Source organism: Prionailurus viverrinus, chromosome A2, assembly GCF_022837055.1.
Source record: "Prionailurus viverrinus isolate Anna chromosome A2, UM_Priviv_1.0, whole genome shotgun sequence".
Lineage (NCBI taxonomy): Eukaryota > Metazoa > Chordata > Mammalia > Carnivora > Felidae > Prionailurus > Prionailurus viverrinus.
The window spans coordinates 64987762-65011200 of record NC_062562.1 but is presented as its reverse complement, the minus strand read 5'-3'; the positions used below and the strand labels follow the sequence as shown (position 1 = coordinate 65011200).

The following is a 23439-nucleotide window of genomic DNA, read 5'->3' as shown; positions in this document are numbered from 1 at the left end:
AGGGAGAGAGGGAGAGAGGGCAAGCAGGGGAGGTCAGAGAGAAGGAGACACAGAATCCAAAGCAGGCTCCAGGCTCTGAGCTGTCAGCACAGAGCCCGACTCGGGGCTCGAACTCATGAACTGTGAGATCATGACCTGAGCTGAAGTTGGACGCTTAACCGGCTGAGCCACCCAGGCGCCCCCTGTCGTCTTAAAAACACAAGTGATTGCATTGATTTCGGTTAGAATTTGTGGAAAACCAGATGAAACTGAAGGCACTGCTGAAGGAGAGATAGGTCGTTCCTAAGAGATGGTGAAGATTGAGAAAAATACGTGACACACAATAGCTGGATGGTTGAGCCGTTCTGTGGGTTTTTTAATCTGTATAATTGTTTGTTACTCCTTTAGCGACACGCAGCCTTTTAAGCGTCTCGGGTTCTATTTGCCAAACTGGGTGCCTTAGATGAAGCATTTTGGTCTTCAGTTTTAAATCAGGAAGAAAGTGCAAATACAAGGGGAAAAGAGCACGCTGACCTGAAGTCCCATGAAATGAGTCATCTCGCGAAAATGAGGCGACGCGGAGGGTGGGTGACGAGGAGGCGTGTGCGGCGGTGGGAAGGAAGGGGGCTGAGACACCACGATGTGGTGCATCTAGACCCGGTGGGACCCAGTAGGCTGGGCAGGCCCACCCCCGATGCCTTTGTGCTGTACGTGGCAAACAGAAGTCCGGCTGGCTGCAGGTGAGAGGCAGAGGTGGGCCTCCAACCCAGGTGTTTTTGCCCCAAGTGCATGGCCTAAATGTCGGTGGATTCATCGTGCATTTTTGTTTTCTGTATGTCTGAGGCTTTGACATCTTAAGGACCTTGCGACCCTGCAGGGGCAGCCCCTCCCAGGACTAGCCAATTCCTGGAGATGGTAATGGGTTGCCTTTCACCAAACTAACCAACCCAGAGCCCACACCCCCATCCATCTCCTCTATGGGGCTCTTCCTCTCCAGGCCTCTCCCCCCCCAGCCTCATCACCCCAGAGCCAGGGACACTAGGGACAGCTAGGGACAGCCCCCTTTGCCGTGGGGCCTATTGAAATTGATCAAAACAACCAACCCTCCACCCACTCACCCTGCCTCACCTGCTTCTTCCTGTGGGAACCGCAGTAAAGTTTCCCGTCCATGCTGCCCCTCTCCCTGTGCCTCCTGATGGCCCTGTGCCTTCCCCGTGTGGCCCTGCGTGGCACAGCATGGCCCCGCCTCTTGGGAACGGCATGGAAGACAAGCTATCCTGCCAACGGTACTAGGTTCCCAATCTGTTGGCTTCACCGCCCCTGAATAATAATAGAGCATCTGAAACACTCTGTTCCCTCTCAGGGGCCCAAATCCATTGCTGCAGTGAGTCCTGCCAGAGTCTGGCCAGGGCCTGCTTTGGAATCACTCCCTGCCGCTGGGCAGAAGACAACTCTGGTCCCCAGGCAGCTACTGTCTGGCCCAGGTGACCGTGTGAGCAGTGAGCCAGGACTTGCCAGCTGAACCATCCTTGGGGCAGGTACAATGCCTCCCTGGCAGGAGCGCTTTGATTTTCTCTGGCAAATTGGGTTCTTAGGTCAAGTGCAGGTGGCCCTCGGTGAAATGAAACCAGAAGGGCCTCCGACCAGGTTCTCAGGTTTACTAGTTTGTGCGGGTTTCTGCCCTTTGTGTCTTTACGTCTGTTCTCAGGGCCCGTGGCACTGCCGGGGTATTCGCGGGGGCTCAGGAAAGGGCTGAGTTGGATTCTCAAATCAGATTGAATGAAAATTCGCACTCTTGTCACACCGAGGGAGAAATTTCATCATCCAGATGGTGCTGGCATCATAAATCAATTAGGGCCTTCGGTTTCATAAACACAACATGCTTTTCATTCACTTGGCGAGTGATCGGTTCCTATTCCATGTTCAGCAAAGTGCAAACTCCTAGCAGTACAAAGAAATAAGATGCAGAGGGTGCCTGAGTGGCTCAGTCGGTTGGGTGTCCAACTTTGGCTCAGGTCATGATCTCGTGGTTCATGAGTTCGAGCCCCACTGACAGTGCAGAGCCTGCTTGGGATTCTCTCTCTCTCCCTCTCTCTCTGCCTCTCCCCTGCTGGCTCTCTCTCTCCCTTTTTCTCAAAATAAATAAACTTAAAAAAAAAAAAGAAAAGAAAGAAAGAAGATGCAAACTGACCTGGCTTCAGCAGCTTCATGGGTCCAGGGGAGAGACAGCTGTGGGTGTGGGGAAACCGGTCAGACAGTATCTGTGTTATCACCGTGTTCTAAGGTGCTCAGAGGCCAGGAGCGGCCACAGGAATCGGGGCCACATTTCCCACTTGTGTGACCAACTGTGCCCAATGCTTTCTTGGAACACACCTTTAAAAATTGTTTTCAGCATCTGTAGGGCTTTCTCATGAATCTAGGTAGAGCAAATCTGCATCTTTGAGGGTTGAAATTCCCTTCGGAGTAGTGCCATTTAGAAGGAAGGCGAGCGCATGAAAGCTGGTGGGCAGGACTCCGGGTCAAACTCTTGGGGTTGCTCTGAGCTGCCCGCGAGGCTGTTCCAGGGTGGTCAGAGCAAGGTTCCTGCTGTTCTGCTGTGCACTATGCCACATGCACCAGACTAAGACGGAGCTCCACACCTCCCATTTGCAGAAGCAACGATTCACCGTAACCATAGTTCATATACACGCTCTTATCAGTCAACCAGAGCACAGGAGACACGGTCCGTGGGGCCAAGGGCTTCATTCCTGGATGCACGGGGAGTCCCGTGCAAATACCGTTTCCAGCCTCGCAGCCTAGTTTTCTGTGTGAAGATGTCTCTCCCCCTGCTGGGAAGACTCCGTGCAAAGACTTAAAGGTACATCTACAGATTAGTATCTTCAGCTAGCGGACGCTGATCGAACACCGAATCCGAAGCTCTGGGCTCGACCGGGGTGGGGCAGTGGTCGTGCATGAGGACGTTACGACCGTGACCAAAAAAAGGGAATAAAAAGAGGTCTGCTTTTTATTCTCCAGGTGGTGGCTACGCTGGGGACCACGTCCTGCTGCTCATTCGACAGTCTCTTAGAAGTGGGTCCGATCTGTAAGTACCTGATGGAGGTTTCTTTCGGAAAATGTTCTCAGTGTAGGAAGATATGAGAGGAACTCCTTCTCTGGGCTCTCCTCCTTCATAATATTAATGACATAAGTCATATGAGAGAATAATATGATTAGAGAGTCCGAGGCATGTTACAATATAATGTAATATGAACATAACAATAACTTAATATGACGATGGTTTGCCAAACTCTCCTTGGTTTTTTTTAATGTTTAAAAAAATTTTTTTAATGTTTATTTATTTTTGAAAGAGAGAGAGACAGCGTGCGAGCAGGGGAGGGGTAGAGAGAGGGGGAGACATAGAACTCGAAGCAGGTTCCAGGCTCCGAGCTGTCAGCACAGAGCCCGACGCGGGGCTCGAACCCACAAACCGTGAGATCACGACCTGAGCCAAAGTCGGACACTCAACCGCCTGAGCCACCCAGGCGCACCTGCCGAACTCTCCTTGTATTTGCAATAGCACATATCTCATTAGCTTGAAGTGCACAAGCCCAGAAGGTGGCCCTAACTGGACAAGAGCTGAGCTTAGCTGAACCTGTGCCTACACACTGTCTCCAAGAAAAGGTCCTTCCGCGCGTACGGAAGGGCTGCAAGGTTTTGCCACCCAAGGGAATAAACTCGAACTCTTGGAGCGAGTCCCCCAAGGCTCATGGGGAGCCTTTCAGTTAAGGCTTTCAGTTAAGTCTGACGTGTCTTCTTCTGGAATGACTGGAAGCAGTGAAGCAAATGACCTAACGTGCGTAAGCAAATCAACACCAAAACCCTGGATTTCTTCGGGGAAGAATCTGCTTCCTGTGCTCTTTGGGGCTGCTCTCCCTTCCCCCCCTCACCTACAGCACACAGGTGGTCTCCTGGGGATGACATTTCAGAGACTCCGAAAGATAGAACGTGAGTAAGGGCTCTGTTTCTAAAGGTTCCTCTTCCACACGCAGCTCTGGGCACACAGCAGGCCCAGGAGTGGGCGGTCAGGTGACGGAGACCTTTTCTTGGGCAGGGACATGGGCTCATGACCCCTCCCCCATCCTCGGGGCATGCCCCCCCCCCCCCCCCCCGCTCCTGTGGCTCTGGGGCAGCTGCCGCCCACCCCAGGACGGCGGAGCTGATCATCCAAGCGGTCTGGGCTCACATGGAGGCTGTTCAGGGCCCCCGATCACGATCACGTCTTGGTGGCTTATGCTAGACAGCACTCCACCTGCGGGCACTGGCCCCCGGCCCCGCCTGCATGACCCTGCCTCTCCTCACGGGGACCCCCCTGTGCCCGCACTCGCACAGCTGGTGGCAGTGGTGACGGGCACGGCTTCAGGCCGTGGGCCCTCAGTTCCAAGCTTTGTCCCCCCGTCTGTACGGGGGGCGAGGAAGCAACACTTGTCATCGTCAAGCGTCCAGGTTTCCCTCACAGGGCTCTTTAGAGGGGGCGTTCGTGCCCAGGAATCAGGTGAGACCCAGGGTAGCAGGTGTGCTGGGGACCGTCCGTGCTGAGGGGCGGCTGGCACGGACGTGCCTGTTCCCACAGGATTTTTCTCCACCACATGTGATTTTTCACCACCACAGTGGTGCAGAGCCCGGACTCAGAGGAGGGACTCGACCTACTGGCTCATGCCCGTGGCCAGGGCATCGGCCTCGTGAGCTGCAAACCCTCGTGAGCCGGGCCAAGCCACCGTGCGCGCCTCTGACTCAGATGTCGGGCTGGGAACTGGACGTCCTGCATGGGGGCCAGCTGATGTCTCCCCGGGGCTCTTGGATTTCGGGGATTGAGGGGTTCGGCAGGGCAGAGCCCACATGGCCCCACAGGCCCTGAGCCCCAGGCTGGCCACCTGCCCACCTGCCCAGGCAGAGGATGGCCCAGCTGGTACAGTGTAGGGAAGCCTCATGAGGAAACATGCGGGCGGCGAGGACTTGAGGGGTGGCAAGCCTGAACCTTCCCTTCCGAGGGTGTCCACAACCTCCCGGCCGAGGTTCGGCTCGCTTGGGTGCTGGGTGGACCTTGGCCTGTGACAGGCGGCCCCCATGGCCTGGTCTCGGGGTCTCTGACCGCCTGGCCTCTAGAGATGCCCATGTTATCTGGAGGCACCAGATCGCTGCCAGCGGTCCCATACAAGACACGGGACAGAGAGCTGGTGCTCTCGGCTCTTTGCCTTCCCGCGGACAGAAGAGAAACCCACCTGGAACACCCCTTTTCTTGGGCACCCGCGAGTTCCTTCTGCGGGAGTTTTGCGCCGACTGCAGGGACAGAGGGATCCTTGTGCCTCCGAGACCACCCTCAGGTTCACTAACCCTCCGTGAAGACTCACAGAATCCTCTGCAAACATCTCATGGTCACGGTTTATTGCAGGCAGGAGGGGTGTGGGGCACAGTGTGGGGGGCACCCGAACCCTTGTCCTCTCCCGTGAGGTCTGGGTGGCTGGCTTCCCCAGGTATGATGACCGTACACATAGAGTGAGACCCCCCCCCCACCAAGGAAGGTGGCCCAGCCCGCGCCAATGGAGTTTTCTTGGGGCTCAGTCACTCGCTGCCCACCTGGTCGACCCTCAGTCTCCAGCTCCTGCTGGAGGTTCAGCTAACACCTGCCGTCACTCGTTCCTGCAGAAGTCAGAACTCATATGGCCCAAGGCCCCCATCATCAGTCACATTGTCACACCATCAGGGGACCAAAGACCCAGGTGGGAAAGGACTCCTATCAGGCAGGGCCCTCCACTGCTAGCGGTCGCCTCTCTGGAGCCAAGAGCTCTTCTGGACTAAAGTTAAGTCCCTGCTGTGCACCTTTCCCTGGAGGACCCCTGTCCCTGCCCTTCCAAAGACCCCGTCTTTCCCTCCCACTTCCCCCCTCTGGGTCTCTGATACATTCCCGAGTGGCAGAGTCCTGGGGGCTGGCATCATCCTGGCCCCTTCCTGAGGGCTTGGGCCGCACTTCCTCTCTGTCTGTCCTGGAGCTGACCCAGCTCACATTGGAGGGGTTGTGGTTTCTTTTTGCCTTCCTTTTTCTTTTTTTTTTAATGTTTATTTGTTTTTGAGAGTGGGAGAAAGAAAGAGAGGCAGAGCGCGAGGGAAAGATCCCAAGCAGCCTCCTTGATGTCAGCGCAGAGCCCAATGTGGGGCTCGAACCCCGTGAACCGTGAGATCATGACCTGAGCCAAAATCAAGAGTTGGATGCTCAACTGACTGAGTCACCCGGGTGCCCCATGACTTGCGGTTTCTACTCTTACCAAACGATCCTCTCATGAGGGTGATGGAGAAGTGAAGAAAAGAGAGCCCTTTCTCTTGCTGCTGGAACCTGGTCCCCACCTCCTACCCTCATGGCTCGTGTCCTTCCTGACTTGGCTGCCTGTTCAGGCCTTGGGGTTCTGCCCTGCCTCACCTCTTCCCTCGACGGTTCTGAACGGAGACACATGGGAGTCTCAAAGTCCCCGGAGGGGCCTCTAACAGAGAACGAAGTTTCCTGACCAGTGCAAACGGTCCCCTGGAGAGCACAGAGTGGATGTGAGGTTTCATGTCTGTCCTATAAGAGCCTCTGAAGTTTCCACCTGCCCACAGCCTACGGAGCCACAGCAGTCGCACGATAAGCAACGGGAGCACTGTTGTGTTCCAGACTGGCTGAGCGGTGGTTTCCAAGCAGAAATCCCACATTGTCCTGAGGCTCTGTGCTCTCACTGGCTCCCGGCCACATCCATGTGGGGTCCTGTGGTGCCAGGGAGATGGCTCCACAAAGGGACGAGCCCACACGCCCTTCGCCTGTGAGATGTGCCTCCGGGTACACAGAGCTCACCCTCACCGTGACCCTCGGTGGCACTATCGCGTGTCCTCAGAGCGCATTTGGTCTGGATCCAACCGAGTGCTTTGATCCCTCCAATCCTGAAGCTCAGATGGAATCAAGGCTTTGAAACGCCTCTGAGAACTTGTGTCAGCAGAGCTCAGAGCCACCTGTCCCTCCTCACGGCATCGGGTGTGATTAGCGAGCATCACGCATGAGAAAGCGAGCCTTGCGCCTATCAGTCGGCACAGATGCATTTGGCAGGGGCTGACTGAGCCACGCAGGCGGTGTTCTGACCCAGTACGGGCAGGGCGCCTCCTCCCCACCGAGACGCCCCAACCTTTCGCGGTTACGTGTCTCGTGATGTGCTACGTGCCCAGTACCCATGGAGGGACTCATCGCGATGATCACCCTTATTTCTCATGACCCCGAACTAGGTGTGGTAATAGGCAATTACAGGCAGTATCTTGTCTCTCCCTGATGTTATGGGTGCGATTTTTATACCCGTTTGCCTGGGAGGGGACTGAGTTTGAAAGGACGTAAGGCCATAGAGCTGCTGGGTCGTTGGAGGCAGGGATTGAACCCAGACCGTCCCAACTGAGGGAGCAAATTTAATCAGGATGCTATTCCACCTGTAAAGTCAGACGTGGTCCCTTCCAGCCAGGCTATTCCGGTGCGGTTGGAAAGCAGAAATCGCATCCCAAAGGAGCCTGGGGTGGTTGCGGATGGCCTAAAATAAGCGAGTATGCTTTACGGGGGGATGGAATGGGGGGGAGGGAGGTCACTGGGGCCGCGCACCCCGCTGATCCCCCAAGACTTTGTGGGGGAAGACTTTAGGACCACTAATCCAGGAGAATGGGGAGCACATTCCCAGTGGATGAGATGGCGGAAGACAGAGAAAGGCGGTGTGACTACGATAAAGGCGCCCCAAGGGTTAGGGCGGGCTGAGCCCTTAGACCATGAGCATCCACCTTCAAGTCAAGCAGGGCGGGGGATCCCATTTTCCTTCCTTCAAGTCCACACATTCGCTGAGCACCTTGTCTGTGCTCTGCCACAGTCTGGGGCCAGCCACCCTCAGTTTCATTGCCTTCAGACTCAAGGAGCCAGTTAGGGTCCACCATTGGGCCAGCAAATGCTGTTGATAGACCGTATGCAGTAAGTTATCAGGCCCCCGTGAGGAGGGCATCTGTCGGGGAACTCACAGGTCACCTCTTGATTTCAGGTAACAAGGAGGACATGTGGCTGCACATCGACGCTGCTTACGCGGGCAGCTCCTTCATCTGCCCTGAGTTCCGGCATCTTCTGAACGGAGTCGAGGTAGGTCGTGCTCTTTATCTTTAAGAAGATCGCTGTTGAAAAGTGCTCTGCTGTCAGTGACATGTCCTCGCGAGGAGGTGATGTTCCATTTCTCATTGCTGGGGTTCGTTGCAGCAGACGGCGTCCAAACACATTCCGCGATCGTCAGAAATTAGACTTCCTTATGACGGCGGTTGAGAATCTTCCCAGTCCTACGGCCGGTCTTCTCAAAATACACCGGACGTTCACAGCCATTTTTTAGTCTGCACGGGTCCTGGGCAAGGGTCTCATGACAGGATAAATGTTAGCACTGTGGGGAAACATTTAGGAAGGAAATAAGATCTTAATGCATTTCAGATCAAGAAGTAATGTACAAGGGCGCCTGGGTGGCTCAGTCGGTGAAGCATCCGGCTTTGGCTCAGGTCGTGGTCTCACGGATCGTGACTTTGAGCCCCGGTGGGGCTCTGCGCTGACAGCTCAGAGCCTGGAGCCTGCTTCAGGTTCCGTGTCTCCCTCTCTCTTTCTCTCCCTCTGCCCCTCCCCTGCTCTTTCTCTCTCTCTCTCTCTCTCTCTGAAAAATAAACATTTAAACAAATTTAACAAAAAGAAGTAATGTATAAGGCCAACCTACAACCCTATTCGATCTGGTTCAATATGATAGTCTATTCTGACCATGCAGTGGTCATGGTGTTGACTTATTGAACAAGCAGCCACAGGTGCACTCAAATATCTTCTACTGCTTCTGGAAGTTGTAAAATGTGGCTTGTGATGCCCCTCAAAACACCTGCCGCTTCTGAGAACTAGTAAGCAAAACTATCAGCCAGTGCTCTGCTGCAGAGGGCCATGTGGCACAGACTAGAGGCAAGGACATGACGTGATGGTCGTGCTCTGATGTGTGATTTCAGACTCAAGGAGGATTTCGCTGTTGGCAGAGGCTCAGGGGCCGCAACGTTCCTCTCGGCCAGGAACTCAGTTGTAGCTGCAGTAAAGGGTCCAGAGAGAGCGACTTTGCAGGGAGTCCGGGGGAAGGAGACAGTGAGTCAGTGGGGCCTCAGCGTTGGCTCTGTGCTTGGGGACACGGGTTTCGGGAGCCCCGGGGCCACACGCGGTGCAGGGATTACGGGCACGGCTTTTGCCATTAAGTGACTGTTTGAATCCCAGCTTTACCCTACGACTAGCTGTGTCCCTGCGGGCACGTTAGTACCCTCCCTCCACCTCACAAAGTGGGTTTTGGTAGTGATCCCTCCTCCGCGGGGGTGTTGTAAGGATCAGGAGTTAATCATATTGAAAGGGCTTAAAAAGCAGCGTCTGGCACACGGCAAGGGCTGTGCGTGAGTTGGATTCTGTGATCTCGCCATGGCTGAGCAGACCGTCCCTCCAAACCTCTCTCCGCTCTTGGGCCACGCTGCCCATTCATTTGCTGATTACTCATGTGGATTCTCATGGGGCCATAATACCAGAAAAAGGGGTGTCAGGTATAGAATACCAGTGTTCCCCTCTTAGAAAAGAGTACCCCCTTATTACCAACGAATGAAATAGCATTCTGGTTCCTACCTCCACGTCACATTCATTTGTGTACTCTCTCACTCGGTATTTGCTTATTGATCGCTGAATACGGGCCAGTCCTCAGATCTGTCCTGGGGAGGGAGGGGCATGTGGGGCTTCCAAAGGCCCCAATAAATATTGGGGAAGGGGGTTGTGGCCTATGAGGGGTTCTGGTAATGATGCTGACGGCCAGCCCTCTGGGGTTCGCTGCCCATAGCCGGTTTTGTGGGTGTTTGGGGATGGGAAACGACAGACAGACCTCTTTACCACCTGCATACCCTGCATCACAGAGATGGTACACATCACTGGCAGGGGAGGGCGTCTGTCCCTGCAGCCTCCGGGGACAGAAGGCAAAGCCATCTTCGGGGATGTGTGTGCCTGTACCCAAGGCCTGGTCTTTCTACATATCAGGTTTAGGATTGCACAATCTTTTCCCTGTGAACCCAGGACTTGGGGCTTTGGCTTTCATGGCAGGAGGCTTGTCGGGGGGGACTAACTGTCAGGCCACCGCGGAGCTGGGCACTCTAGCAAGATCCTATCTGCCAGCGGCAGACGGGAATTCATGCCCGACGCTGAGTCATTTCCGTGTCTCCTGCATTGTTCTCTGCTGGCGAGGGCCTTCCTGCTCGGCTGGTCAGATAAGGGGCCTGCAATATCCTGCAAGGCCCCAGCCCCGAGATAACATCCCGTCGCTCTGCCAACAGGAGGAGCACACAGCAGTCGGGTAATGAAAGACGATCAAACAGACCAGCCCCTCCGGGAGGGAACTAATACAATTCTCGGCAAACAAAGCCCATCTTTCACGTGTTGTCTCCTTTTATCAACAAATGAAACCCGTTGTCCTTTCCCGTGTCTTGCTCCAAGTCACTTTGATTGAAACCTGGAAGGAAATGAATGTCCTCCCCGCCGCCCCAAGTGGGGGTTGACGTGCGAGGCGGCCGTCAGCCGAGCGGACGTCTCCCGGGTGGCGCGGCACCCCCCTGGCCCCTGGTGCCCTCGCTGCCTCCCTGGAACCAAACAGAGAAGAGGCCGGAGGCGGGGAGAGATTTCAGCCGCCTGCCAGACTGGGACCTTTATCTCTGCCGCTGCCTTTAACTCTGCTTCCGCTGGGGATTTATGCATGTGGCTGCATCCCTGGGCCTCCAGCTGGGCCCAGGTCTGTGCATCAGCCTGACGATAAACCTGGGCACGCCTTTGGAAGGATGTGAGAACTCCCCACTTACGATAGCTCCGTGGAAACACAGAGCGCCCTCCTCAGCCAGTCTCGGTTGTTGAGATCTTATTTTCTGCTTGGAAATGCCACAGCACCTAAAATTGATGAACTCGGTTATTGCCTTTAAAAATAAAGACGAAGAGGGGCGCCTGGGGGGCTCAGTCGGTTAAGCGTCCGACTTCGGCTCAGGTCATGATCTCGCGGTTCGTGCGTTTGAGCCCCGCATCGGGCTCTGTGCTGACAGCTTGGAGCCTGGAGCCTGCTTCGGATTCTGTCTCTCCCTCCCTCCCTGCCTCTGCCCCACTCATGACTGTCTCTCTCTGTCTCTCATAAATAAATAAATGTTAATTTTTTTTTTACATTTATTTATTTTTGAGAAACAGAGTGAGACAAAGCGTGAGTGGGGGAGGGGCAGAGAGAGAAGGAGACACAGAATCCGAAGCAGTCCAGGCTATCAGCACAGAGCCCGACGCGGGGCTCGAACCCACGAACTATGAGATCATGACCTGAGCCGAAGTTGGACGCTCAACCGACTGAGCCACCCAGGCCCCCCCCCCCAATTTTTTTTTTTAAAGACGAAGATGTTTAGGTACACAGGAAGAGTAGTTGGTAATTACGTTGGTGTTGGTGAAAGAACGAACCAGTTAAATAAAAATTGGGGTGATCCCGATTACCACCGGTTAGGCATGAAGTTTTCACCCTCCCAAAGCTCATGATGATATGTGTATACCAAGAACTTTGCCAGTTCGTGATGTTGAGGAAGCTGCTGGCAGGAAGTGTTTCATAGGCCAGATCGGTACGATGTCCTGGCATAGTACGTGCGGATTAATATTTCACTTATTCCAAATAATCTCGTAGTTTGAAAGGTAGATACATTTCGTTCATTCACTCATTCATTCATTCGCTCATTCATTTATATTTGAGAGAGAGAGAAAGAGGGAGACAGAGAGAGGGCACAGGCTCCTGTGCATGCACACGCACACAAGAGCGGGGAGAGGGGTTGAGAGAGAGGGAGAGAGAGAATCCCAAGCAGGTTCCACACTCAGCGTGGAGCCCAATGCGGTGCTCGATCCCACGACCCCGAGATCATGACCTGAGCTGAAATCAAGAGTCAGGTGTTCAACTGACTGAGCCCCCCAGGCGCCCTGGTAGATACATTTTATATGACTCCAGACTACATACGTTGGAAAGCGTGCGACGTAAAATATCGATAACGTCTCATTTTATGAGGAAAAGTCCAACTGTGAGTTTTCCCCATTAAAAATTGGAGCTTTGCATTTCAGAGCAGGAGATCCCCCAGAACGCGATCCGGGTCCCGTTGCTGCTGGGGATGGGTGTCCTCCCAGGACGCACAGCAACTCTCCGCGTCCTTTCTTGGGGTTGCGCTCGGATTATCTTTTGGGAGTCAGCATATTTTGAACGATCCAAGTTCCTCAAAGTGCTTCCCTCATTTCAGATGTGATGGCCCTACCCCAAGTTTAGGATTAGCACGTAAATGACAGTGCGTGTTCATACGAAGGTTCTCGATTGTCTCATTCCAGCCCCTCACTTATTTCTCGTAGAGTTATTGCACCAAGGGCCCCCGGCCAGACATGGAAGCACTGAGGCCAGAGTCTGGGGCTTTTAGTCCAAAGCTCTTTCTGTCCTAAAAAGAATGAGATCCTTCATATCACCCTTCATGCACACACTTTCTGGATTTCTTCTGGGTGCCTGGCACCACGCCCCAAGGAGTGCCAGCAGTCCTGACGGCCTCCATTCCCCGCGGCCTCATGCCTCGCTCCGGTTTCGTGGGGTGACCCTGTGTAGGCAACTCCAGCCGGACTCAGAGAGCACCAGCCCCTCCTCTGAGCAGCGAACCCAAGTCATGGTCCCCGACGCTCACTCTCACGTTGCATTCTGATGACGGCTCTCCGGTCAGACCTTCCCGATTCACCAGGAGCTGTCAGAAGTCCGTTGCCGGCCCAGCACCAGGCTGGCTCACCGGCCGCCCATCAGCCAACAGTCACAGCACAGCACCCGACCTGGCGAGTTTACCCCATGCCAGGAGCTGGGCTGAGGAGTTCGTGGCTGTAATGCCACGATTTCTCCATAAAATAGACATTCCCATTCCCATGCACACAGAGTGAGCCGTTGAGCTGGGATCAAACCCCCAAGTGTCTGGCTTCAAAGCTGCCCTCCTCACTTTGGGTGTCAGCCCGCAGTCAGGTCTGTAGCAGCTCGAGGGATCCCGAGTGTGATTTGTTATCCCCATTTAAACATGAATATGAAGATGCGTGCGGAGGTCAGGTGGTCGCCCCAGCGGGTTCCAGAGTCCAGACCCTCCCAGCTGTGAATTACTGTGCACGGAGTCTTGTTGTACAACTAGACATTAGTAACGGAAGTGGCTTCTTTTTGTTATTTCTCCTCGGCAGTTTGCAGACTCATTTAACTTCAATCCGCACAAATGGCTGCTGGTGAATTTCGACTGCTCTGCCATGTGGTAAGTTTCCCCGACGGCTACATGTCAGTTACCCCATGCGCACCCCACTTTCCCCAAGCGGCCTTGTGGGAAAGAAGCCTGGCAGGTGAGGAGGATGCCATCGCTGGGCCATCTCGCATGTTACCTGCTCACTGCTTGCTTCCATGCTGAACCAGGGGCAGGATTCTTGCCCAACCTTACCTGACTGTGAACTGCTGATAAGAACATATTAGCGCGAGCCATTGGCACAAGGAGAGAAGGTTAATACAGCAAAATCTGTAGTGTGATCTACCTAGTGTTACCAAAAACAACGCAAGGACATCTCAGGACATATTTCTAATTCGGTTGTTTCTGTGTCTTTCTTCATAGATGGTTAATGAGTCTAAGGGCTTGAACACATTTGTTAAGGAAAAATAAAAGTAATCCCTTTTCCCATGAGATTCTCTGAAAATTCTTAACAGCATGCCATAATTATGTTGGTTCTATTTAGAGCAAGAAAAAGAATTCAGAAATGAAAGTGGGTGATATTCCATCACGTAGATGATTTTTAAAGAAATAGCGGTCACTGGCAGCGGTGTGGGAACACGGGATAATGGTTCTGCTATGTTCATTGCACTAAGAAGGAGGTAAATCAACCTTTGGACCAGGGGGGTTTGCATGAATTTTGTGCAAAATCATTCGGCATGTAATTGCATGAATGGGTTCTCACCTTGGAGGGGTGAAGAAAGCAGTTCTCATCTGATCCAACTGAAGTCTGTTCTCCCGGTTTACTGAGCGACCAGTGTGCCCTTTGACTAGTTTGTCTAAAGATTAAACCGTATTTTCAGTGCTTTACTAAAAAATTGGTTCAAATCAATTCTTTTCTGTCTGCCTTGGACCGAAACTTTGATATGTGATTTTAAAGCCCACTGGTGGGCCCATTCTAGACGTGGCTTCGTCCGAAAATACGAGTAAGGATCTATATAAGCTATAGCTGTTATGAACCTCAGTGTTCTTTCGTGTTCTTGTGGCTGCGTTTGTCTATTTTAACTGGAATGCTAAAGAATGGTTCATACGGTGTATCCAAAGTCCCTCTCTTTGAGCTTTAATTGGCACTGAAATGCAATTCTGCTCTGCTGGTGTGTTTGGTCAGATTGTGGCTCGTGGGCACAGAGCTGGCACAGAGCCAGTAGAAGGCCCTTTCGCCTTTATTTGGGGAGGGGTGGTGGCCTCAGTGTGAGCTGATGCCGGAGCACACAGGGTCCTTAGCTGCCAGTGAGGCATCGGGCCAAGAGAGCCCACAAAAAGACCGGAGGGTTGTCGGGGGTAAAGTGATGGGGACCGCCAGGAGGTGGTGGCCAGAGGGCCTCACAGCATGCCCAGGTGTTTCACTGATGACCTGGGGAAAATAATATCAGAGATGGCTGTTTACATGGGCGGCCCTCAATGCCCTTTCTGTAACATAAATCACTGGGGCTCCGGGGTATCCGGCCCCCTCACGCGTGGGGCAACTGAGGCTACGAGGGACCAAAAGCATTTGGGGCCGCGATCTGTGATCACACACTGAGAGGGGATAGGGGTGAATATAACAACGTGGCGTCCTGCCCTTGGGTCCAAAGAGCCAGTGAGCCAGTTAAGGACGAGAGAGAACAGCTTTGTCAGCGTCGTGGTTGGGAAGGGCCCGAGCCCCTCACGGGGCATAACCAGGCTGCCGGGGTCACTCGGGAACAAGAACGTCTTGCCCGGTTGAGGCAGCAGCCCGAAAAGGGAAGCCTGACAGAGCGGACGTGATGTGGAGGAGAGACACGGAGCGCACAGGGTGAGGCCACGTCACTGGGAGAAGGACAGAGGGTGAAGCTGATTGTCCGCTGAATAAAATCAAATATAAGGTGTAAGGGCGACAGCCAGTGTTGGAGGTTTTACCCCAGAGGAGGGCAGTCAGTTATCCCCGGGGCTGGAGGGGACACGGGAGAGGGTCATGAGTTGAGGCCACATGAACACATGGGTCCAATGTTAAATTGCAATAGAGAATGTGCTTTCCGTGTCCTGAGCCGCTGGGGTCCTGGACGGAATGGTTGTCGAGGATTTTGGGGAGATTTCGTGAGTGTGGGAAAATCACTCCTACCCCAAACCGGGGGTGCAGCCCTTGATTTCACGAGCGTGTGGATTGGGTGACGGAGTTGGATGTGGAAGGATCTGCGTTTCAAGACAAAAATAGCCCCTGCCCGCTGCTTGAGGCACTGTGCTAGGGACGCTGTGACAAACCACTGCGCACCACAGAGACGTATTTCCTCCTCATTCTGGAGGCTGGAAACCAGAGACGGGGGCCCAGGCGGGCGGGTCTCTGCTGACGCCTCTCTACCTGGCATGCCGACGGCCACCTTCTTTCTGTGTCGGCACTCGGTCTTTCCTCTGTGGGTCTGTGTCCTCTTCTTAGGGACACACTGGTCACGTTGGCTTAGGACCCAGCCATGTGACCTCCTCATTTTAACCTCCTTGCCTCTGTCCCCATGCGGTCACATTCTGAGGTCCTGGGGGTCAGGGCTCCAGCAGGTGAATTGTGGGCTGGGCACACAATTCAGTCCGTGATGGTGCTCACAAGAAATTACTAGATAAAACCATAAGGCTAACATTTAGGAATTTAAACCAGGTCAGCTTATTTTATACCATATACTTAATTATGCCACCCACTTCCTGATCGGTTTATTTGATTCTTATCAAACTTGATGTTTTCTTTTGATCTCGCTATACCCAACCACCTGCTTGCTCTCTCTGTCTCTCTCTCTCTCTCTCTCTCTCTCTCTTTTTACTATAAAGAAGTTGCTCTCTCCTTTTGGTGGGGACGATGTTTAGCATTGCCCTGCTTGCAGAAGGCCCTTCCCACAGATGTCCTACCCCCACCGGGGGCTGCACTGTGGTGGTGCTGAGGGACCAGGGTCCGAGTTGAGGCAGTGCCATCCAAACCAAGAATAACAAGGAGGAGGAGAGGTCCTGATTGCATTGGAAAGCATTTGATTTTGAGCACCGTGGACCTCACACCAGAGGGCTGTTATCTCTGGGCTCTAGAGGTCTCGGCCGTGGGACAGAGTTTCCAGTAAATGAAATACAGCCAACGTGAAATGAGAAACTGAATAAAATCAAGTCCAGGCCAATGCAGCTTGAGGTCCAGCAGGTGAAGCGCTTGGGAAGAGAGAAGGCAGAGGTTCAGAGAAGCTTGGAGACAACAGGGAGCTGGAAGGCCGAGGGGGAATGTGTGAGTGAGATGCCTCCATGGACCCATTCATTCTCTGCCCGATTGTTGGACACGGAGAGCTCAGGGAAAGCCTCTTTGGTGACGTGGCATTTGACAAAGGGCCACACGAGGTGACAGAATAAGCAGTGCGCGTACCTGCGCCGGGTGGGTGGTGAGGACCGGCAGTGCAAAGTCCCGGAGACAGATGCGTGCACCCCAGTGAACTCAGGTGAATGCCACTGAAGATCATTCAGGTGGTCGACGTGGATTTAAATTTGTTTTGAGTCCGCTCTCCACATGTAAAAGTTGGCGTTTTTACAGAAAGAGGCAGCTTTTTAATGTGTCACTAATTAATGAGAGCCCTTACAGCACCATTGCTGGGGCTGAGCGCTCGGTCCTGTGGCCAGCGTGACCTTGTGCGCAGGTGAGGCCAGGCTCTCGGAGCACGTGTACTTTAAAGATGATAGCTATACCGCAGCTAATGTAGGAGTTGTTCTTCCTGATTTTATGGATGAGGCAACCGGGATTCTGCTTACGGACACACAACTCTCCTCCATGCCAGAGCCACAAATGTTTAAGAGACGGAGAGAGAGAGAGAGAGAGAGAGAGAGAGAATCCCAAGCAGGCTCCGTGTCGTCAGCATAGAGCCTCACGCGGAGCTCAGACTCACGAACCGTGAGATTGTGACCTGAGCCGAAATCCAGAGTCCAACGGTTAACCAACTGAGCCACCCAGGTGCCCCGCGTTGAGGTGAGGTTTCAAAGACGGAGTAAAGATCGTCAGATGCAGAATCACGAGTCTCACAGGATGCCAATTAAGAACACACACAGGAAAGCGAACACACATTTTATGGACACGCATCTAGATGACAGGCATTAGCATTGTTCCGGGTGGATACGGGGGAAACTGGAGAACGAGAGCTGTTCTTTGGGGCGGCTGAGGCAAAATCAGGCCCCGTTGTGTCTCCGTTCTTGTTCGGGCTGATCCCACTTTCCCTCTGACTACCGAAACTAGTCCTGGATTTTAGCCCAGGCATGGACAGCCCAAAGGCCAGACAGGAAGAGATGGACTGAAGCCACCCTCCCCTGTTTGTCTACCTGAGCTGTGGGTCCTGAGCACACTCCCCTGCCCCTCTCCCTGCTCCAAGGTGGGTGGTCCCTCCCCAAGGTGGGTGGTCCCTTCCCAAGGTGGGTGGTCCCTCTCCAAGGTGGGTGGTCCCTCCCCACGGTGGGTGGTCCCTCTCCAAGGTGGGTGGTCCCTTCCCAAGGTGGGTGGTCCCTCTCCAAGGTGGGTGGTTCTGCTCCAAGGTGGGTGGTCCCTCTCCAAGGTGGGTGGTGCCTCTCCAAGGTGTGTGGTCCCTCGTGCTCATGGGCAGTGTGGTGACAGGCATCGGGCAGACAGTGAAGGCTGAGAGCCTACTCAGAGCCTTCTGCTCACTGTCCTGAACATCCATGGACTCAAATACCTATGTTTTGGTATTCTAAGAGGTTATTGCAATAAAATGAGGTGTCAACACAACAGAATACAGGTAGCAAGACGCTCGTTAAAAACCAGATTTCGGAAGGGGCAGGCATCTCTTTAGACTCCCTAAGAGCTGAAAGCAAACAAATCATCCTAAACTGGGAATTTTTTTATAGACGTATTTAAATTTTTTGCTCATACAACAAGTAAGATATAAATGGATTTTTTTTTTTTTTTATTGCTCTCACTGGCTGTTTTGTACTTCTTACAATCAGAAGAGTCTCTCTTTTGTTTAATGAAATTTTACCAGTGGTTAGTCTGTAATTTAAAGTAAATACATTGGTTATTTTCTCTAAATATTGAAATGGACAAGATAATTGGAGTTTCTAAAACCTGCACGTCATTATAAGCACAGTGAATACATTTCATAATGATTTCATTATTCTGTTCATAAGTTTTTTTATTGTTCATTTGGTGTTTTGAATCTTTTATATGTAAATATAAGCCGTTCCGCTCAGACCTTACTATCTCTTTAGCATCAGATTTTTCTCCAAAGAAAGCCTCAGATTCACCCAGGACATGTTTTAGTCTCCCTTTAAAAAGAGGCTTGATGTCTTTTTGCAAATAAAAATTAAATTTTATCACAAATAGTTTCACAGCTTTTGCACACTTCTGTTACACTGGGTTTCTTGGGAAGATGGTCAATCACTGTAGTTATGTAACACTTGATTCTAGAACTTGCTTTATAAGTGCTAATGTACAGTTTTTCTACGTATCTTTTTGGTTTCTTTGCACTTTGGTGCCGTGCCACGTCTTGAAAGTTTTCTTGGTCACCGACTGGCACCAGGACGTACCATGAGCCCTCATTCCGTGAGCCTTATGCAGTATTGTAGGCTTAGAAAAAGACAACGTAGACTCCCAAACAACACAGGAGTCCCCTTCCCCCATCCCCCAGGACCCTCCCTCAGGAATATGTCTGGTGGCAGGGGGACAGTTTCTGTCCCATGAGGCCCATTCAGCGGGAGGTGATACGGCCACCTTCACATGCCGGTTCTGTGTGTGCCCGCATGTGCGCGTGTGCGTGTGTGCGCGTGTGGGGGTGCAGGTGTGTGTGTGTGTGTGCTCGCACACATCTGTCTGTTTAAATAGCCTTCCTTTTTAAAAAAAAAATTTAAAACATATTTTAATGTATATTTATTTTTGAAAGAAAGAGAAAGAGAGGTGGGGGAGGGGCAGCGAGAGGGGGAGACACAGGATCGGAAGCAGGCTCCGGGCTCTGAGCTGTCAGCACAGAGCCGGATGCGGGACTCGAACTCAAGAACTTCTGAGATCGTCACCTGAGCAGAAGTCAGACACTCAACCGACTGAACCACCCAGGTGCCCTTTAAAAATGTTTTTAAGTGTTTACTTATTTTGGAGAGAGAAAGCACAGAGGAGGGACAGAAAGAGAGGGAGACAGAGTTACCTAGAGCTAAAGTGGGCTTTGTGCTCACGGCAAGAGAGCCCGATTCGGGGCTTGAACTCACAAACTGTGAGATCATGACCTGAGCTGAAACCAAAAGTTGGACACTTAACTGACTGAGCCACCTGGGCTTCTCAAACTTCCTTTTTTTTTTTTTTCCTTAAAGCAAGAAGCTCTTATTTATTTATTTTTATTTTATTTCATTTTAGAGAGAGGGAGAGAGCGCATGATCAGGGAGAGGGGCACAGGGAGAGAGAATCCCGAGCAGGCTCCACACTCAGCACAGAGCCTGAGGCAGGGCTGGATCTCAAAACCCTGGGATCATGACCTGAGCCGTAATCAAGAGTCGGACGCTCAACTGACTGAGACACCCAACCGTAAATAGCCTTCCTTTTGCAACACTGTCAAACGTCATGCCCAACGTTGCCTACGAATGTCCACATTCAATGACCACATCAAGCATATGAATATGCTCCAGAATAATCCCCTAAATCTTACAGCTGTTAAAGACAATAATATACAGCTACTTTAATATAGCTATATTCGATATAGTTATTAAATTATTGTCAGAAGTTAAATTTTTCACACAACGGAAGCATCCAAGTTCTCCTGAGAGCAAACTCTACCAAGCTGTGAAGGCATTTATCAGTCTGATCATAAATGTACCTCACAGAAAACAGTAAGGAGGACACACTCCCACTGTCATACCATAAGTTAGGCCATCTTGGATTCCAAAACCAGATGAGAGGCTGAGGGAACAAAAAAAGGTATGGAGAAAGAAAAGAAAAGAAAAGAAAAGAAAAGAAAAGAAGAAAAAGAAAAACAAAGTTTGTTTCACTCACAAATTCCAATATGAAAATTTTGAAGTCAAATATTAGCATGTAGTGATGTTTAAGGAAAACAAGATAGTATATCATGACCAAATGTGTTTATTCCAGCTACTCAGGGGTGGTTCACAGCTATTAGAAGGTTTTGAAATGTCACGCGCCATGTAAAGAGTCAAGGAGGGAAGAGTCATCATTGTATTAGATGCAGAAAAAGCATCAGGTGAAATTCTACATCCCCGCGAAACAGAATTTTTTAATAAAATAGGAACAGAAGGGAACTTTCTCAATCTGATGAGAGATATCTACCAAAAATATTACAGGAAACCTATTCTTTTTTTTAATGTTTATTTATTTATTTTGAGAGACAGAGAGGCAGGAGAGAGAGAGAGAAAGAAGCCCAAGAAGGTTCCACACTCAGAGCCCAGTGTGGGGCTCGACCTCACAGACCGCGAGATCATGACCGGAGCCAAAATCAAAAGTCAGACGCTTAACCGACTGAGCCACCCAGGCGCCCCATGATGTGATTTATCTTTGAGCAACTTATTAGAAACCATCTAGAAATGTGCACCATTTAGAAACGTGCAAAACAATACCATAGGTTATGAAGGAATTTGTGCAGAGAATTCTGTAGAACTCTCTGGGAGTGGCGGACCCACATGCGGCCCCGTAGCCTCCAAGGACGGCAAGGCGAGGGACCCACAGATTTAACAGTGCTCGGGTTTTGTGTCATACTCAGCGAGCTGCGGGTATTATTATTTACACTTTTTTGCATGGCTTTAACACCGCGCAAATGTTTTGATTAAAAACACACGGGCTCCGGGGTCATCGCTGGCCTCAGTGGGAAGGAGAATGTGATCTTCATTTACAAAGGACGGAGTTCTACCCCCTTCTCTCGCGCTGTCCCTCTTTAAGGCTACGCACAGAGCATTCCCCAGTACAGAGAGACCAAAGGGAGCTGTGCCAGGGCTCCCTCGTACACTGCCCAGAATGCACTAGAATTCCTACATGCCCATGCATAAGGTCAGGTGCAATCCATTTTCTCGCACAGGTCAAAGGCCAAGCCAGCCCCCGACAGCTTATTATTGCTTACTGACATAGTCTGCCTTCTAACTCTTTGAAGAAATAACACTTCAATTACTTTTCCTAAGTACATCTGGGCTCTTGGTCCTTCCTCGTTGTGGCTGAGTCACATCCCGACGTGCTATTTCATGCTTTCTGGTTTTCTCTCGCACGGACTTGTCCACATGGTATTTGCTTTCAAGCCCAAGCTACTGTCAGACGGACGTTTCTTCCCTGGTTTGCCCTAAGGATGGTCCATTTGCCATAAAATTGCTTTGAGACAGTGTCCATGCTGCCAGATGAGGCAGAGAGGCGATTATCGTCAGGCTCAGACCTCAAACCCCAGCCCAGAAGAGAGTGGTGACCTGGGTTATCCGGGACCATCATTTGTACCGAATCTGAGGGTGGTTCGCAGTAGGAACGCCTCACCTCTGGCCCCTGTTCATCCCGCACACTCTGGTGATGCCTGCCAGTGGCCTGATGCCAAGCCTGGACCGACAGAGGGGACAAATGTTCCCCTATTGGGTTTTGCTTCCTGACGCCAGTTCACCAGCTCTCTGGACACCAACTGGGCGTCCCGTAATGGGACTCCATTCTGACGCTAACCATCTGGAGTCCTCACACACCCCACAGGTAGAGGGGCTCGGTCCCACAAGGTCCAAAGGTCCCCGCCCTTCTGTCCAGCTTGCTGTAAAGTTGGGGGTTCCCGCGAACCCCCCGCTCCTTCAGATTTGATAATTTGCTAATGGCTTCGAGCGCTCAGAAAGTCGCGCGACTTACGTTTGCTGATTTGTCACAAAGGAAACGAGCAAGCAGCCAGAGGGAAGGGATGTGCAGGACAAGGTATGGGTGTGGGTAGAGGACACAGAGCCTCCCTGTCCTCCCTGGCTGCGGCTCCATCCTGGCACGTTGATGTATCACCAACCCCGTCCTTCACCACGTAGGTATGGTTGATTGCATCGTTGGTCATTGGTGGTTAACTCAGTCTCAAGTCCCTCCCTCTCCTGTGACCCCCCCCCCCCACCCCAGAGACTGGGGGTAGGGCTCAGAGTTCCAGCCTCAAATCTCCTTGGTTTCCCTGGCAACCGGCCCCCGGGGGCCCTGAAGCTCCCCAGGGGGCAGGGGGAGGACAGTCACCTGTCATCTCCTTGGCTTACCAAAGCCATTCTTCACCCTCCAAGAGATTCCAAGGGTCTTAAGAGTTGTGTGCCAGGAACCAGGGATGGAAAGCAAAGATTTATTTTTTATGATGCCGCCCCCTCAGGTGCTGGGGTCCTGTGGGTGTCGGGCACCCAGGTGAGGGATGCGCTGGCAGAGTGGGGTCCCAGGGAAGCGTCCCAAAGCGGGTGTGCCTGTGCTGAGCCTGCTGGAAGAGGGACCAGGAGGGAGGGGCTGCGGGGGGCTTGTCCCAGTGGCTTCCTCATTAAGCCCCACCCTGTGTTCTCTCAAACCAGGGTGAAAAAGAGGGCAGACCTAATCGGAGCCTTTAAGCTGGACCCTGTCTACTTAAAGCACAGCCATCAGGACTCAGGTACTCTGTGAGGGGGGTCCCTGCTTTCTCGGTGTTCTGGTTTTGTTTTCAGAGCACCCTTTCTGCCAGGAGCCAGAGAGGAAGGTTCCAGTCCACAGAGACCAGACCATGGGAGCTGCCTCCCCAGGAGGGTGGGGGGGTGGGGGTGGGGAGGGCTGCCCGGTGCCCCCCCCCCCCCCGGCTCCAGAACTGCTCAGTGCAGGAGCCGGGGAGGGCAACCACACGGCCAGGGGGCACAGCTTTCCATGTGGGGTGGACACCTCCTGGGTAGAATCCTTAAAAAGAATGATTGCCCTCGTGTCTGAGAATGTATGTCTGCTTATACCCCTACCACCATGGGGGAAGAGAGCTTAGGGGGACGGGGTGGGGAGGTGCTGGGGGTTCAGGGAGTGAAGGGAAAACCGGATGACTCCCGGGCAGGGTCCACACGGCCGTGTGCCTCTCATCCGTTGGACTTGCAGACCTGCCCTCTGTGCAGGACATGAGCCACCTCTGTGCCTACGGAGTCCGGCGGGGAAGCCTGGGCAGGTAGCTCTCCGAGGCCACAGTGGGG

At 52.5% G+C, this 23439-nt stretch overlaps 1 protein-coding gene across 1 annotated transcript in view; it reads left to right on the top strand.

Moving 5' to 3' along the window:
- DDC (dopa decarboxylase) overlaps window positions 1–23439 on the top strand; it is an 84633-nt gene that overhangs the window by 43577 nt on the left and 17617 nt on the right. Inside the window, exons 7-10 of the mRNA XM_047849002.1 lie at window positions 2995–3061; window positions 8046–8140; window positions 13289–13356; window positions 22810–22886. Of these exons, the coding sequence (XP_047704958.1) occupies window positions 2995–3061; window positions 8046–8140; window positions 13289–13356; window positions 22810–22886 (307 nt within the window). The remainder of the gene's footprint in view (window positions 1–2994; window positions 3062–8045; window positions 8141–13288; window positions 13357–22809; window positions 22887–23439) is intronic.